Genomic DNA, 17,493 nt, shown 5'->3' with positions numbered 1-17,493 from the left:
TCCCTTTCTTCTTCTAGGGAGACTCCCATTCCTTTCTCTGGCCGGTGCTCCTCCTCAGTTTCCAGGTTTATTGCGTTCTCAGTCCGGTGCTCCTTCTCCGTTTCCAAGTTTATTATAGGTTGCTCTGTGATTTTATAGTGTTTCCCTACAAAGTCCTTTATGGATTTAGTGACTGCAGTGCTACCTTTCAGGTTGGGTATTGAGGTGCTACCATTTTGGGCTTGCAGGTCTTGTTTGGTAGCTCTTTTATTTTTCCTCTTCTTTCGTAACCCCTTACTATTATCCTCAGGGGAGGCCTGGCTTTCCTGGTTCTCTTCCAGTGTCCTTTACCCCTCCCGTAACTCACTCCTCCCTGGGCTTTCTTCGAAAGCTTCCTTGCGTAGTTTTTGCTTCCTTTTCGGGGCCATCGTCCTTTTAATTTCAGAGCTACTTGACTCAGATATTGCTTTGGGGCGTAATTCTGCCTTTGCCCCCTGCAATTATCCCCTGTATACTGCCTATTATCAGTTTTAAAGATGTTTAGCGGGGTGGTGGGTTGCTACAGTTATTCCCTCACTTATGCACTCACTTACCTCTGTTGTACCGTTTGCCTGCCCAGCCTGCCTAGCTGTTCTTTTGAGGAGCACTTTATCAGGTGGCCTTCCTTTTTATTCTTTTTGTTTTCGTCGTGGGAGCAGGCTTCTCGCTGGCTGGCTGGCTGGCTGGCTGGCTGGTTGGCTAATCGGAAGGCGAAAACACGGCAACAACAGAGCAAAGCAGGTCTTGGTTGACTGGTAGTCACAGGGTTCCTCAGTACACCGATCAATATCAGTGAGCACCGTCGCAATTCTCAGGCCCGAAATCACCGGGAGGTGCTCTCTACGCCGTATCACCCGTCCACTTCTTCTCCGGCGCTGCAGGGATTGACCCAGGACCCAGGGAGCCCTCACTCCGCCTGTGGTTGCCAATGCCGGCCTCCCGATCGCCGGCGTCCTCAGGGCTCAGGGCTTCAGGCCACACCACCGTCTTCACGGCTGCTGCCGTCACTTGGGTTCTCAGCGTCTTCCCCCTAGGGCCTAAATCTATTCGGGTCTCCTGTGTGCTCCGAGGGTCTGTGGCGCAGCCGGGGCAGTAAGGTGCTGCTCACCTTGGTTTCCTGGAGCCTCGGGAAGATACAATCCGCCCACCAGTAATCCGTGCCGCCCCTCCAAATTCTGCCGGCGCCACTTTACAGCAATGTCCCCGATCTGTACTCTGCTCTCCCGGCCTCAAACACCACTCGAGGCCCCGGCGTCGCAGCTCGTTGGCCGAACGGCTCCGTCGATAGATCAGCGATGTCCCGAAAGCTCTGCACCGCCCGCACCAGGTGTTAGGGATAATCTGATACAGAGGATCGGTCACCTCACCTCTGGTGACGGAGGATGATGGAGGGCCAAGTGGGAAGCCGAGCCAGTCCTGGCTCACCGTCTGCGGCTTTGGCAGTGTTTCGGCGTTTTGCAGCGTTCACGCCCACCCTCGCGTTCACGCTCACCTGCCGCGAGAAAACTAGAGTCTGCACGGTGTTTCAGTGGCTTGGAAGTGGTTTAGGAGGGGCGGACTGATTGATTGAGTACAGCCTCTAGGGGGGGGCCAGGAAAGCACGGGAGCAGCCGGGCAGAGGGCAGAAGGCCGACCTGTGCCACGATCTTAATGGTTGCTACGTTCTCTTGGGGCTAACCGCTAGTAACCCTCTCCCCCTCTCCCCTGCACCTGCCCCTGCATTGAGGAGACATGCGGGTGTATGGCCCCCACCACGTTGACTGCTCCCACTGGGCACAAGGGCCCCCCAGGGGGCCGATGGGGCTTACCGCTGCTACAGGGACTGGTGCAGGTGCCATGTGCAGGCTGGTCCCCAGCTCACCGGTTTGCAGCTGGTATGCGGCTGTGGTGAGGGCGGCTGCTTACGGTGGTGGCTGCTGCGGGCACTGCAAATTCGGCTCAGAAGGGGCTCCGCAGGTTCCAGCAGATTAACGGTTAGCGGCTAGCGGTGGCGGTTAGCAGCCCACCGCTACTATTGCCAAGATGAAGCCTTATTTACGTTTCTCAGAATCCATTTCTCCAAAGAGTCTGCTCCGATATCACTCTCTCCTAAATAAACCAGGACCCAGATTTATCACTATATGATGCAGCACAATGCAGGAAGACAACTTGCTGCACTGTGTCAAATAGAGAGGGCAAGAATGTGTCATATCTATCAGGATTTGGCGTATTCCTGCCTTCTCCCTATGCTTGTGCATTGTGTGCTGCCTAGCACCAATTCCGACACCCTTGCCCCATGCAGTAAGGGTGCCTGCTTGTCAGCCAGGTTGCTTTTGTGCAGAAATTGACTCCTTCTCACACAAAAAGAATCCTTAGAGGCATTTTCCTCTTTCCAAGTGTGCTGCAGAATGTAGTACACTTACAAAAAGACAGCAACAAGGAGAAATGTCGATATTACTTCTTATTGTGCCTCAATTGGATAGGCTTACCATTTTGATGTGTTCCCAGGTTTACTAGTCTTGATTAATCTGGAAATGCACCAAAAAGCACAGCTGGATGTTAAGTAACACACACGCCCTACTATGTAACATCTTCCCACTTCAGAGTAACGCAAGGCATTGACGTGCGCTGCTTTGCATCATTCCAGATTTACCAGACAATGCAGGGCCAGGCAAATAGGCCTTGCGTGGCTTAGTAAAACTGACTTAAAGATTTAGTTTCCTTGTGTCACTTTTTGTGACACAAGAGCATCACAATCCTTTTATAAATCCAGCCCTGAATACTTCATGCTTTTCGTAAGGGACAATCCCAGATTGACTCCAACAAACCTATGTTTTTTCTTTGCTAAAACAAACCTGGAGCAGATGTATAACATATGATTATGTTTCATTAAATCTCTAACCTTTGATTCCTGACTACAATCTAGGACAGAAATGGGTGGAGAGACAATCCAAACTCATTTTGGAAAACACCTAACGATGAAGTCAGGCGTTGATTATGCTCTACACATTCTGACTAAATGTGACTCCTTCCCCTTCTACCTGATGTATCAGCAGACTTTCTATCAGTGGTCATGTGTTATAATTTGTATAGTGGACAATTGTTGCTGAATTTCAGGTATTTTTACATTTTCATTTAGAATCGTTAAGTGAGTTTCATAGTTTTTTCCCATGTGAATGTTACAGGATTTGAACCACAATTTCATCTTAACTTTTTTCCCCAGAATTTCTGATAACTTTTTTAAAGGAATATTAGCACTTGGACAGAGGTCCCCAGCCAGTGTGTTAGGTTCCCACTGCGCATGGCTGATGGGATTTACAGAGACCCTCACCTTAGAACAGGTCCTGCAACCAAACAAGCGGGCACCCAGATCTCACATTGCACAGTTTTTAGTTCCATGTGGTAGGTGTTGAAAGAAGAGCTGGACAGAAAATTTGCCTGAGGTGAGCCCTGCATACAACCAGCCTTGCATCCTACCAGTCCATGGACCCAGCCACACACCTGATGACTTAATGCCCTATTTTTAGTTGAAATTCACAATTCACTACTACTCATGAACTCTTTAAAATTCTGAAGTTAGACCGGGATGAGTGAAGATTTTGAAGGCAGGACAAACGTTATGCTATATGTAGCAGGTCATGATTGGTGATGTTTAAGGGTTTTATCAATTTGATGTGGAACCATAACATCACCCAACCAGTTAGGGGGACATATTTGCAGCTTATAACAGATGGGGTACGAAGGGCTACTTCAGAGACCAAAAGGGTGGAGAGATCCTTGAAAAGTGAAAGGAAAGAGGATACGTACTCCCACTGAAACAATCTTAACTCAAACACAGTATCCTCCCTTCCAACGAGCAATGATTAAGGAGAAAGGGAAAAAAACTATACTCCACTGCCCTTAGAGGTGGGAAGAGGAGGAAACCTCTTTTTGTATATAACCCTTACCCACTATAGTAGTGGCATGCTTTATCATTGGGTTCACCCTAACCCCTAAAGGTTAGGGCGGGCTCAACCATGTTCCAGGAAGCACATTAAAAAAGACTTGAATTTTTTTTGTATGGGTTTTAAAAAAAAATATTTAATAAAAATCCCTACCTCACCTTGTTATATTCCATATAGGTACCATAATATAGGACCCGGTAACTTCATTACCCTTCACCCATATTCTTCCCTACATTACACTTATAACAGTTTACAGGGACTGACCTTTCACCTAAATACGACACTGCATTCAGAAACACAGGTTTTCCATAGTTTGAAATCTCATACATTATGCATGAGGATTCTTGGAGGCACAGCAGGATGATCATCTCCTGTATAATATTTATGTATAAAGTTTGTGCCCAATGTCATCCTTAGGCCGACACAGTAATACAGAGAAGAAGCACCCCTGGGGAGGCCTATGGGTATTTATACATCACATCTTGCTAAGAGAGAGCAGAGGAGACCGAGACTTCCCGGCCGACACACTGACCAGAGATGCTGAGGTTCCTGCAAGCAGACACTACAGCTTGCAGTGGTCTAACATCCCTTGCGGGGTGTCCAACTCAAGACCAAGACGGGGTCCCACAGTCTCTCACTTCAGGTAATGGGGTTGAGTTTATCCTAGAGGGATTCTTGGCTTAACACCTACACACATGCTAGGTACATTTAGGTACATCTAGTTCGGGAAGTATCATAGGAGTACGCATCTTTTAATTATGCGTTTTATATACTAGTATGTTTTCATGACAATTGTAAGATGGTAGAGCTGTACCATCCATTTACCTTTATAGTACTGCTAATCATGTATATCTTATACTGTCTAACGGTTGTTGCAGCTCATCTATTCTACACCAGAATAACAACTGTTCAGAAAATACTTATTGAAAACGCCCAGCCAGTTTATTCTGTGTATCTCTCTGAGACAGACTATGTAAGCACGAGTTACTGAGCCAAAAGTAGCATATTGTTTCCACGATCCTGAGGGATCAGGGATGTCATGTTCGATGGTTGCTGAAAACTATTTTCTCCTTGGTAAGAGGACATCCTAGTGGCACTGTGAGCTAGTTGGTACAAAAGGCCAACATTCCCAGTGGGGGTGTTTAGAGTGAGTCTGACACCAATCCTACAGTGTATGCGGTCCAAACGTGCATATCCTCTATATTTGTTATAGGAGCTACACGACAAATCCAAGGTATCCCTTTATTAGTGGAGTGAGTGGATACGATTAAAAACTATGGGAAGGGGCATCCAGGATATTGTTGTCCTATGACCCTAAGGTAAAAGAGCCAACATTTTTCTGCCCTACTCAATTGGCCTAAATAGGTCCTGGGCATTCTTCAGGGTGGTAGTAGAGAAGAGATCCCCCAGTAACTTAATTTATGCAGCTGGAAACGTGTAGTGCTAAAGAATTACTTCAGCATGCAAACAAAAGATTGGTACTTATTGTCTGGAGGGATTTGCATGTGAACAGAAAGTACAAACAGAAAAATAGCATGATTATGTTTTCATTTTTCTCGAAATTACTTAATCATTTCAAAGTGACAGACAAAGGCATCTGTATTGTGTCACATATTGTGCTTGAATGACCATTTTTCAACTGATCTTTAGGAGTTTGGGTGAACCCAATGACGAAGAATGCCACTGCTAGAGTGGGTGAGGGATATATAGAAAAAGAGGTTTTCTCCTCTTCCCACCTCTAAGTGTGGTGGAGTATAGGTTTTCTTTTCCTTTTCTCCTTAATCATTGCTCCTTGTAAGGGAGGATACTTTTTTTGAGTTAAGTGAGTTTACATATTTACAGCACCTAACTGCACCAGGCACCCCTTGCAGCCCTCTACTGGTCTAACCTTGTCTTGATTGATGGACACATTGACCATAATAATTACATGCCACTGATACGATAATGTTTTTAAAAATCTGAAATGCAATTTGAAGATCCTGGTCCACAAAAACGGTTTTCCTAAGTGTGACATTTATAATGTTAAGCAGAAATATAAAGGCATCTCTATCAGGACCTATTCGTAACATTTGGGGCATACTCTTGTAAACAAATAGGGGAACACTTCTGAACTTTGGCACTTAATTGCCAAGAAATCAGGGGCCTTATGTTCATACAATGCATTTAATAAACTTGGTTGCAATTTGTGCACCAAAATTTACTGAAAGCACTGCTTTTTGCGAACTTCTAAAATTCAAATGGGATTGCAATGTGACCTACTTCAATAATATGCATGAGGTAAGTTGTAAATTGTGACCCACTATGAATCGCTACCATCACAGGGATCGTGGCTAGCTGGGGTCAGTGGACCATCATGCCTATGATTTCTTTTATGGTTTAAATCTCTTTATTGGTTTTATAAAATAAGAAGGAAAAGCAACACAAAATTATCAACCTATTAGCCATGCCATCATTAGAATTTCCCAATCAACCCCAAAACTCCTCCTACCCCCGGGACCAATCAGCATTTGAAATCAAAGCAAGTGCGATCCGATAGGCTAATGTGGAAAATTACAGGGACTCTTTCAGATAGGGGTATGGAGGGTCTCAGTTAATCGAAGAAGGCGTAAAAATTTGGGACAGTAGAGTTTGCAAAACTACAATGTCAGTAGTAATGTCAGGAACAGGCAGCAAATCTCAGGGAAAGAGGTTCCCTGATTCAATAAGAAAAGGGGCAGTCACTCCATCCCAAGTATGTGGCAAAACTAGTGTAACCATCCTAGATCTGTTAGGATCTGCCCACACCCCAATGTGTCATTATATTCTGCAGGGCTGCAACCAGTGCATCTCCAATCTGTCTGCCCCTGCGAGATTTGAGTGGGATGGGGAGTGTATTGGGTGGACCCAGAATGATTTTAGGCAGGGAATCCAGGAAGTTGTGTGTTGAAATGGGTATTGACGTCATCAAGCACTTGTATCCAGTAGGATGTGATGTGAGTGTTGGACAATCCCATAGTAAATGCAGTAACATGCCTAAAGAGCCACAATTGACAAACAATCTGGTTTTCAAGATGGATTACCTTTCTGCACCTGGGTAGGTTCTGAAATACCAATTTGTGGCGATCTTAGTTGCTGTTAAAATAATAGCCACATTACGAGCAAATTGATCTACAACCAATCTGGTTCCAGTATTTGAAAGCCGGAGAGTCTAAACCTGAAGTGAAATCTGGGTTACCCACAACTGGTGTAAGGGAAGAGGGGAATGAGGTAAGTCCACCCTGCTCAGCAACTTTGTAGGAGGCATCCAAGGAGGATTTAGTGATAGGGGAAAGATAAAGGTTCCTGGGGTGGGCGGATTTGTGAAAGAAGGTAATTTTCTACAGTGGCTGTCCCGCCACCCCTCTGTCCATGAAAACCCAGTGCTTTTCAGATTTGTCTTGGAACCCCACTCCAGAAAAACCCTAAGCTGAGCTGCCCGATAATAACGGTAGAGATACGGAACTCCTAAACCTCCTTTCGTCTGCGATCTATAGCTTAAGTCTCTGCACATGCGGGGTCTCCTAGCTGCCTATACATATGATATTTGATTAAGCCCCTGTTGACGGGTCTGTAATACTCCAGGAGGGAGTTCCACCAGGAACATCTGGAAGAGATATAATATCTTTGGTAGAATCATCATCTTTAGGGCTGCAATGTGACCAAGCAAAGGAAGACAGTAAGGTCCCAGCGATGTCATTTTAATTTAACTTGGTGAAGTAAGTTCTGATAATTGAGCGTCGCTGTTGTCTGGGTCTTAGCTGTGAGTTGAAGACCCTGCTATGGGATAGATGTTGTTGCCCATTGTGTGGGATATTTGTGTTGCAGGGTTTCCTGTGTGGGAGGTGATAGATTAAAAACTTGAGATTTGTGCACATTTACTTTAAAGCCTGCAGCCTGGCTAAATGTATCCAGTTCATGTTCATTAAGGAAGGTAGGTAATGAAATGGATTGATCTTCTAATGTTGCTATAACATTATCTGAGTAGAGACTGATAGCATGCTCTTCTCCCCAAAGAGGATTCTCTATATCATAGGATGAGGCCGTATTCTCTGAGCCATTGTTTCCATATATAATGCAAACACTAGGGGTGAGAGGTGGCACCACTGTCGCGTGCTGCTGCTGATCGGAAACGGAGCGGAGGAGTGCCCGTTCACCCGGAACACTGTAGTAGGCTGACTATAGCTGCTGAGGATCCATCTACACAATTTGTCTCCGAGGTCAAAATGCTTGAGAGTGGCTGCCATATACAGCCAATGAACTCTAGCAAACATTTATTTAGCATCTATTGCTAACAACATCTGCTCCTGATTTGAGCGCTAGGCTTTGTCAATGAGATGGAGTACATTGGCAGTGAGGCCAAGCATCAAGGGGCTCAAACAGGCTGCAAGGATGCCATTGAAGTTTAAGATCTACATTTAAAAAGATATTGGTTTTTATGATACACAATAACGTCTGTTCTTACCTGGCTTTGGAATAAGGACAGTGGACATTGGATGATGCTGTCAACAGGGAAGGGGGAATTAAGAAAATCACATTAAATAATCTTAAAAGCGAGCAAAATGTCTTGTAAAAGAGGGCAGAGAGGCCACCTGAGCCTGGAGATTTAAGTGTTTTTTTACGATGGTCATTATCAGCTGCTTGTTCCCCTGTTAATTTTGGGGAGTGGGCCTCTTGAAGGAATGTGGCTGGCGCATCTGTGGACAGGCTTTGGGCCGTATAAAGGTCTTCATAGAAATCTCAGAAGGTATTCACGATATGGGGGTCATCTTTCCATTCCTGAACCGCAGTTTCAAACTCTGTCTGGACCCACTTGCTCTGGCATCCACATCTATTGCCCCCAATATAATACATTTGCGGAGAATGAACCCTGCATATTTCGCACTATCCAGATTGATACCTGCCAGATAGGAATGGGCAGCTTCGAGCTGTCGCCATAGCCATGGAGCGTCCATCCATTTGTGAATGCATTCCAGTTCTCAAACCTGGTGGGACAGGTGTTTCCCATTTGTCCTTGCGTATTCTATTGTCTGCAGCAAAAATTGCAATCTGCTCCCTGCTAACAACAGCCTTTATACTTCTCCATAGTTTAGTGATAGTACTGTCGGGGGGCATTAATAGCTAGCAATTCCTATATCGCTTAAGTGATTTGCTTTACAACTTCAGGGCATTGCAATAGGATTTCTTGAAGTCACCAGGTTTAGGGGGGTGGCCTGGTTGGGGATGCAGTCAGGGTAATACTTACTGCAACATGGTCCGATAAAGAACTTATGGAAGTGACCTCAGGTGAGCCAAAAAATTGTCTAATCTAGCATATGTTTTGTGTGCATGGGAATAAAATGTGTAGTCCTGATTGTGTGCGCCATGGCCTGCCAGATGTCCATTAAGCCTATGTCACCTAACCATAGTGCCTTCTCAGGGGAAAGGGTTCACATGTGTCCATGACATTGGGCTGACCTTGCTAGCGCATTGTCACAAACCAAATTCAGGTCCCCCACCAGTATAACCAGCTGATCTGGGGTATTCATCACCTCTGTCCCTGCTCATCAGAAAAAGCGTTCCTGCCTTTCATTTGGGGCATAAATGGTGCCTAAGGTGAAAGCATGAGAGCCCACTATCACTGTATAAGCTAGCAATCTACCCTTAATTTTGGCCTGTTTGGGACCTACCTTCCTTTGAAAGGAGTTGAAGACTAGAATGGCCACTCCTGCAGTTTTACTGTGAAGTGATGAGAAATATTGTCGGGGAAAAGCTTCACTGGTAAGAAGGTACGTTTCATGAAGAAGAGAAATATGAGCCTCAGAATGCTCCAAGTATGAAAGGAAAGATTGCATTTTAGTGGGATTATTTTGACCCTTAACATTGAGCGTGAGAATCATCAGATCACCTGTCATCTGCACAAGAGGGGTTGTGAGATACAGAGGTACCTCTGCGGGGTGCTTTAAGCAACATGTATGAAGAACATAGTGTTGTGTGAGAGCCCATATCTAAAGTAATGGTGTTTGAAAAGGGGATCACTAGTCGCTGGGTCCCAACAAAACAAAGGAATAAACAAACCTATGGGTAAATGAAGAAGCAGTTGAAGAAACATTGTGAACAGTGTCAATGTCCAGGACTCAGCACGCTCTGGAATGTAAAGCAGAAAAACGGGTGTACAGTGGCCAATACTCATTTTCCCCAGCCCCCACCCAGGCCAGTCGTCAAGAGTGTGGAAAAAGAAAGAAGTTGAAAAGAGGAACAGAGGAGGAGAGAAAGGTCGTGGCCTGCTTCGTGTCACTGCTAAGTTGCCTGAATCTCCAGTGATTGGAACCAGGAGTGCATGTCTCTCTTTAGACATAGTCACTGGGTCTGGGCGTAGTTCTGTAGGGGATAGTCTTGTGGTTCTCCTTCTGCAGGTTCTCCGGGTTCCTTGATCATGCTGGTCATTGCAAGACTACTCCGGGAAGACATTTTTAATGTCCAATGATTGACAGGCCTCTTCAAGTGAGCAAAACTGATGAAGTTTCCCATCAAGTTGGAAGTCCAGTCTAAAGGGATGTTTCCAGAATTATATGGTATGCGGGTTGTTTAGGTGGGTAGTGACAGGAAGGAAGGCCCTAAGATTTTAAAGGGTGGATGCTGCTATGTCTTTATAAAGAATCGGATTGTATCCTTGGAACTGTATTGGGTGTTTGTCTCGAGCCATTCGGGGAATACGTTCTTTCTGCGGGAACTCACGAACACTTATCAAAATGTCAGCTGGAGTGCCGGAGCTGACCTTTTAGAGCCTACTCGACGGGTGCGATCCCATTTGATTTCAGTGTCTGGAGGTGCTTCAAGAATCAAGCAAAAACGTTCAGTCAAAAATGAGGTGATGTCTGACCCCTCCAAACCTGATGGGATGCCCCTAATACAGATGTCATTATGACGCAACTTATTTTCCAAATCTTTCACATGGGCTTGCAGGTCTAAGTGTTGGTCTTGAAGGTGAAGGACTTTCTGCTGGAGTTGCTCAATTTTCTTGTTTCGGCTCGATTCGTCATCTGTGAGTGTTGAGACTCTGTCTCCAAGGCTGTCTATGTCTCGACAAACCTCCTTGAGATAAACAGAGAGCTCTTTTTTGTGGGTTGGATATCGTCTCGCAGGGAAGCAAACAGGGCTTTAATAAAGGAGAAGGTGATTGAAGCATCAGGTCTTCCAGAATCTAGCGTCTCATCTGTGCACAAGGTGAAAATGAGGTAGTGGGCACTTATCTGGGGTTGAGGGATGTTGAAGGCTCCATATGATAGCAAAAGGTATGTAGCTTGTGTGGCTGCTGATCCTCAAGTCCATCAAGTGTGAAGCTGTTGTGAGAGCTGGAACTAATTCTAAGCTCAGGGACTCAAAGGGGCTACCCTCTGACGCAAGCTGGAACCGCCGGTTGCCACAGCTCCTCCAGAGCAGGCCACACTCTCCCTCATTACAGCCCAGTGGGGTGACAGGTAAGTAGAGTACATGAGACAACTAGCAGCCAAACACTCCAGGGCCCTCCACCCTAAGGCCCTCCTGGGCCCTCATTATCATCCCCGTGGGGGGGCGGGGTTTAGGCACAGCCAGGACTCAGCTCCAGAGTCCACCGAGGTCCGCTCCTAAAGGAGGCAAATCACCTTCTCACCCAGCCACTATCTCCTCCGTAGGATGCCGTGCCGTGGCAGCGAGACCACAGGCTCAATGCGGCAGTGTCTGTAAGGCATCTTCACGTATTTGGGATGGAACAAAAACAAATGTACCAGAAATGGTATTAGATTATAGACGTGGTCAAGGTATATTTGCTGATTTGAACCACGAATCACATGCACATTGGCGATCTATTCCACAAAAATGAATGAGAATATGTTACACAAGAACCAAAAATGGTATATAAATATAGTCAAGATGATTGACCTGGTTTAGGCCACAGTATTCACATGGATCCTCAGATACTTAGTTATTTCTCTACACAGGCTGTCCACCGCGCTTGTTTGTTCTGAAGAAGACCTGTGCTGACATCATTCATGCAGATTGTCAGGGTCGAAACCTCGACGGTTCTTTTGTCCATGCCATAGGTCCCTTAGTAAACCAGTATATAATGAATTTAGCAATCTAGGGTGATCTCCATTATTTGATGTGAAAATGGGACCTTGTTTTTCAATGCTTCGTTGTAAAAAATATTTATACAGTATTTGTCCAAATTTGTTGTATGATACACATACTTTATTCACCAAGTCACTACAATCACACCCACATGCGTTGTTTTTTTTTTTTTTAGTAGAGTTATTGGAAAGCTTTTATGACATGGTAATTCTTGACCTTATCCAATGATTTGCAAATATGAAGTAAAATATCCTTCTGAATGAGACAAATTCATCCATTTTCTTTTGTATTCAAGCGGATCGCTTTTATTCAATTGTATAAATCTCTCAGTGAATAACTCACGCTGCAAAGAAATTGTGTGACCCGACAGAACCATTTGTCTCTTGTAGTAGTCCAAATGGGGGTGAAACAAAAGGCAGGTGGAAACCTGCAAAACACCTGGTTCCTCACAGGAGCCGACACGAAAAGCTTTGCTGCCACACAGCTTTTCTCAGAGTTTTCCTTAATTCTTAAGCACTTCACAATGTGTTCTCTTACACCTTGATGCCCAAAGCATTCCATTTTTTAAACAGAAGGAATAGAGAATTCCAGATTTTTCACTGGTGTATGAACTACAATTACAAGGTGGACAGTAGGGCCCTGCTTTGAATCTTGGTTCACTATTTGATAAAAGAGGCCATCATGGACCCTCTAAGCATACTGGATAATTTAGTCCTTATATTGGAGGAGTGTGTTAGCTACAAGGGAACCCAGATTTGAATATATTTTCTAAAATACTCCTTAGAGTTGATAATTCAATGAAAGAGCACATATTTGTGAAATTCTGTACATATTTGAATGGATAAGTGCAGTGTAAAAGGAGGCTTATTCAATTTTAGAGCGTATTGTTCTATTTTTCATATCATTAGAAGATAGAGTATTTATATATGAAAGTCTTTTACAAATTATTAATTGACTTTATTGTAGTAAAGTGATGTGGGTGGACAGCTTCATACCTTTTTGTGGTAGCATGACAGCAAAGTCAATTATTTAAGATAGCAAAAGACACACAGATGATGGACAGAATGCAGAGCAAATCAAACATTCACCCCCAGTCAAGAGATCTGGGGTAAATCCATTGTTCTTTTGCTCACAATGCCACCCCAGTTTAGACCCAGCCATATGTGAATCAGTCTTGGCCCTGTGCCTCATGGGAACAGTACAGCCCGAACTGCCAAGTCAGGTCCTCCCAGGACAGGAACCAAGCATCCTGGAACCGGTTTTGGGGCATCATCCCTCATCAGACAGGCTAGCTTGAATCCAGAGGCACAGTGAGCCCGGGACAGGGTCAAGACACTAAAAACCCCCTGATAATTATCGGAGAGATCTACAGACCACTTTCTCTGCTGAAGGAGACATAGTCAAATGATTTGTTGGAAACAATGTTTCCCCATACCTTTTAAATATTGCCCCGTTATTTTCTGGCAATAGCTGAAACAGCAGCGATTCCACTGTAATTTCCTGCCGCTTTGCAACCCAGGCCAACCTTTTACATTGCCAAAAAATGGGTTGAAGGCTTGAACTTTTGAACAGTACAATCCATATTATATAATGTTTTGTAACATGCAAAATGAAGAACATAGATTTAGTTTACATTTATATGGCTAAACATAAGTTCACCAATTGCTTATCTCACTGAGGAAAGGCAAATATGCATATACAGGTCGGGAATATTTGCATTACTATCATCTAGCATTTACAGTACATTAGACTAAATGTTATGACAGTCACACTACACACCTTCTTCAAGTGATGGCTTCGTCAAAGCCAAAAAAACAAGCAACGCATTAGGAAAAAGAAATACATTGCAATGACTAAAACTTACAAACCTGTTCCACTTCCTATACCTAAGACATTGATTGAAGACTTCCCTTGTCCAGTCCTGAAAGTAAAATGGATACAACATGTTATTGCTGTGAATTAATTAAATGATATACTTATGCTTTATCAAAACTTTATAGTAGAGTAGAAGAAGACATACATTTAATGTTATCACCTGAGAACCATTGTTTCTCTAATCATTCATATCTGAATTATTACAGAAGTACAGTTTAAGGGAAGCAGTATTTGAATTGCTGAGATCCATATAGTAGGTATTTTTCAAATGAATGGCATTAAAAAGACAATACATTTGAATAAAAACTTTATGTTTTGTTTCAGTTTTGGTATTGTCTCATATACATATACTGTTAGACCTGTCATCCTTATGACATTCTTCCTTCAAATGTTTTCCCCGCTTACCTTCTCGTTTTGCTGTATCATTTTGTTGAGCTCAGGTCTCTGAGCACTATACCATTGCTGACCAGTGCTAAAGTCCCTTGTAAAGTGGTATACCATATACCCAGGGCCTGTAATCTAAATGCTACTAGTGGGCTTGCAGCACTGAGTGTGCCACCTACACAAGTAGCATTTCAAACCTGTCTCAGGCTTGCCATTGTAGGCCGTGTGTGTGCAGGTTACTGCCACTTCCACTTGCCATTTAAAACCACCTTTCAAGCCTTATACTCCCATTTTATTACACAGAAGTCACCCCTAGCGTAGGCCCTTGGTAGCCTTAAGGGCAATGTGCTGTCTTAGTAAAAGGCAGGACATGGCCTTTTAAGTTTTACATGTCCTGGTAGTACCAAACAGCTAAATTCATTTTTTCACTGCTGTGAGGCCTACTCCCCCTCGAAGGGTTAGCATTGGGAATTCCTTAATAAACTTTTAAGATGTAATTCCTGAGTAGAATGGGCTAGTTGAATTTTATATCCTTGGAATGGTAATGATAAATGCTCTATAATGGTACATTTGTATATAACATTATTATTTTAGAATGACACTTTTAGAAAGTATATTTAATCACACTAGGGCAACTCAGTATTCCCCCAGGAAACGTAATTAAGTCAAAAAACAAAATGTCCCTGGAGGGATTATTTCCAGTATACTTTGTGTTTTGTTAGTCTTTAAATCCAACACTACAATTATTATGCAGAAGACACCCTTTACAGTATAACCAATATATTGAAATAAAACTCAGGCGTACTGGTCAAATAATTCATTTTAATTTTGTTTTCACAATTATTCTATTTATTGTACAAAGATTAATACTCACATAAGCAATCTAAATTCAGAGTTAGGTTTACAATTGGCAATATTCATAAAAAAACACTGTTGTACCCCACATTGCCGAATCAAAAAATACAAATTTATTCTAAAAATGATCACTGGTAATAGATACATCCTCCTAACCACATGCAGTCTCAGATACACAGTCCAAACCGGTTTCTTCTTCTTTGTTCCAAAAATCTTATGGACATAATAATTAGATATCACTGTGACGGCTGTTAGAGAGGAGTAACCGTCGACGTTCATAGGTTAGCCAGTGGAAATGGATTTTTGAGCAACAGCTTATCACAGATACTACTATTTAAGGGTGGGCAGAATTTGCGAAAGTGCCATTCGCAAAATGTCGCAAAACGGCAAAAAATCTCCGCGAACACGTGAAATTTCATGTGCTCACGGAGATTTTGTGCTGATTAATGCGTTACTGAATTTGACCTTCAACTCGGTCACCTGCTTTATTTATATCTGTGAGTGCTTCCTGTTGAGGTTTAATTTTTGTGACAGGAGCATCGTGCCAGAAGGAATCCTGCCCTGCATATTTGTCCAAGAAGATGCCACCGTTTTGTGCAATACCTCTACTCAACTGGAGTACTTTCTACTGGCTAATCAGTAAGTGCTACCTCGGTGGGTAAATGTATAGGGCTTTTCCTACACTACAGCTGCGTAAAGGGCAAGAAGAGTTGTCTCCAGCGACCATGTGTGTCTGTAACTTTTGCCACCGTGCCGATGGGCGCCGGGGTCCCTCGAGTGAGCTGTCCATCATAGTGGGGAAAGGGCGGGAAGACGTTGCACACCATTGGTGTGTGGGCTGGGGCCAAACGGCAGGGCTTCTATGCAGTTCACATGCCTCTTGTTTATAAATGGTCAGAGACCGACCAGCGCAGCAGATGAGGAGACAGAACCTCCTGGTGTCAGGAACTACACGGGGATTGCGCTAAAAAAACTCATGGATGCACAGACCTCCATCAAGGATTACAGCAAATTGTTGATGGTAGATATGGGGAGAAAGCACACCTGCCTAGCCTCCACCGAGCTCATGAATCTTTTGTGCTGATTAATGCGTTACTGAATTTGGCCATCAACTCGGGCACCAGCTTTATTTATATCTGTAAGTGCTTCCTGTTGAGGTTTAATTTTTGTGACAGGAGCATCGTGCCAGAAGGAATCCTGCCCTGCATATTTTTCAAGAAGATGCCACCGTCATTGTGCAATACTCAACTGGAGTACTTTCTACTGGCTAATCAGTAAGTGCTACCTCGGTGGGTAAATGTATAGTGCTTTTCCTACACTACAGCTGCGTAAAGGGCCAGAAGAGTTGTCCAGCGCCCATGTGTGTCTGTAACGTTTGCCACCGCGCCGATGGGCGCTGGGGTCCCTCGAGTGAGCTGTCCATCATAGTGGGGAAAGGGCGGGAAGACGGTGCACACAGCTGGTGTGTGGGCTGGGGCCAAACAGCGGGGCTTCTATGCAGTTCACATGCCTCTTGTTTATAAAGGGTCAGAGACCGACCAGCGCAGCAGATGAGGAGACAGAACCTCCTGGTGTCAGGAACTACACGGGGATTGCGCTCGAGAAACTCATGGATGCACAGACCTCCATCAAGGAATACAGCAAATTGGTGACGGTAGATATGGGGAGAAAGCACACCTGCCTAGCCTCCACCGTGCTCGCGAATCTTTTGTGCTTATTAATGCGTTATTGAATTTGACCTTCAACTCGGGCACCTGCTTTATTTAAATCTGTAAGTGCTTCCTGAGGTTTAAAATGACAGGAGCATTGTGCAAGAATGAATCCTGCCCTGCATATTTCCGTCCCGCTGCGGATCGCGGAAGTTTTGGCATTTTCGCGTTATGCACGGAACGCGAAAATGATGAAATTTCACAATTTCCTGGAGCGGAACGGAAATTGTCACCTACCCTTACTACTATTTCTCTTGTGTTTTATTACATTAAAAAAAGAATGCTGTCACTGACATATTCACTTATCATGTTACTTGAAACATTGTTTTTTTGGTGTGTGTCTACATATATATATATAGACACGCCAGTAGGTAGTTATAGTTAGAATGTATTTTCCAAAGGAAAATTATTTTTTATTTGCCAATATCTTTAGCTCCGTTTGACGAATCTTCGCAAAATTTTCAAAATTAATGGGGCGCTCCGGTCAGCTCCTGTCTTGAAAGTTTTGTGGTGATTCATCAAGCTGAGGCCAAGAAAAAAAGGGGGTCCCGAAACACGTTTTCTCCATGTTAATTTCCAGAGGAATTTTGAAACAGGTTACAGCCCGAACTGCTGAACGGAAT

At 44.0% G+C, this 17,493-nt stretch overlaps 1 protein-coding gene across 3 annotated transcripts in view; it reads right to left on the bottom strand.

The window, feature by feature from the left end:
- LOC146857046 (histamine N-methyltransferase-like) overlaps positions 1-17,493 on the bottom strand; it is a 383,299-nt gene that overhangs the window by 51,843 nt on the left and 313,963 nt on the right. For all 3 annotated transcript variants that reach the window (XM_085647543.1, XM_085647544.1, XM_085647542.1), the window contains one exon: positions 13,916-13,968. In XM_085647543.1, coding sequence (XP_085503669.1) covers positions 13,916-13,968 — 53 coding nt within the window. The remainder of the gene's footprint in view (positions 1-13,915; positions 13,969-17,493) is intronic.

This window comes from Triturus cristatus, chromosome 3_2 (genome assembly GCF_964204655.1).
Source record: "Triturus cristatus chromosome 3_2, aTriCri1.1, whole genome shotgun sequence".
NCBI classification, from domain to species: Eukaryota; Metazoa; Chordata; class Amphibia; order Caudata; family Salamandridae; genus Triturus; species Triturus cristatus.
The sequence above is the reverse complement of the archived record's forward strand: the minus strand, read 5'-3'. Positions and strand labels throughout refer to the sequence as shown.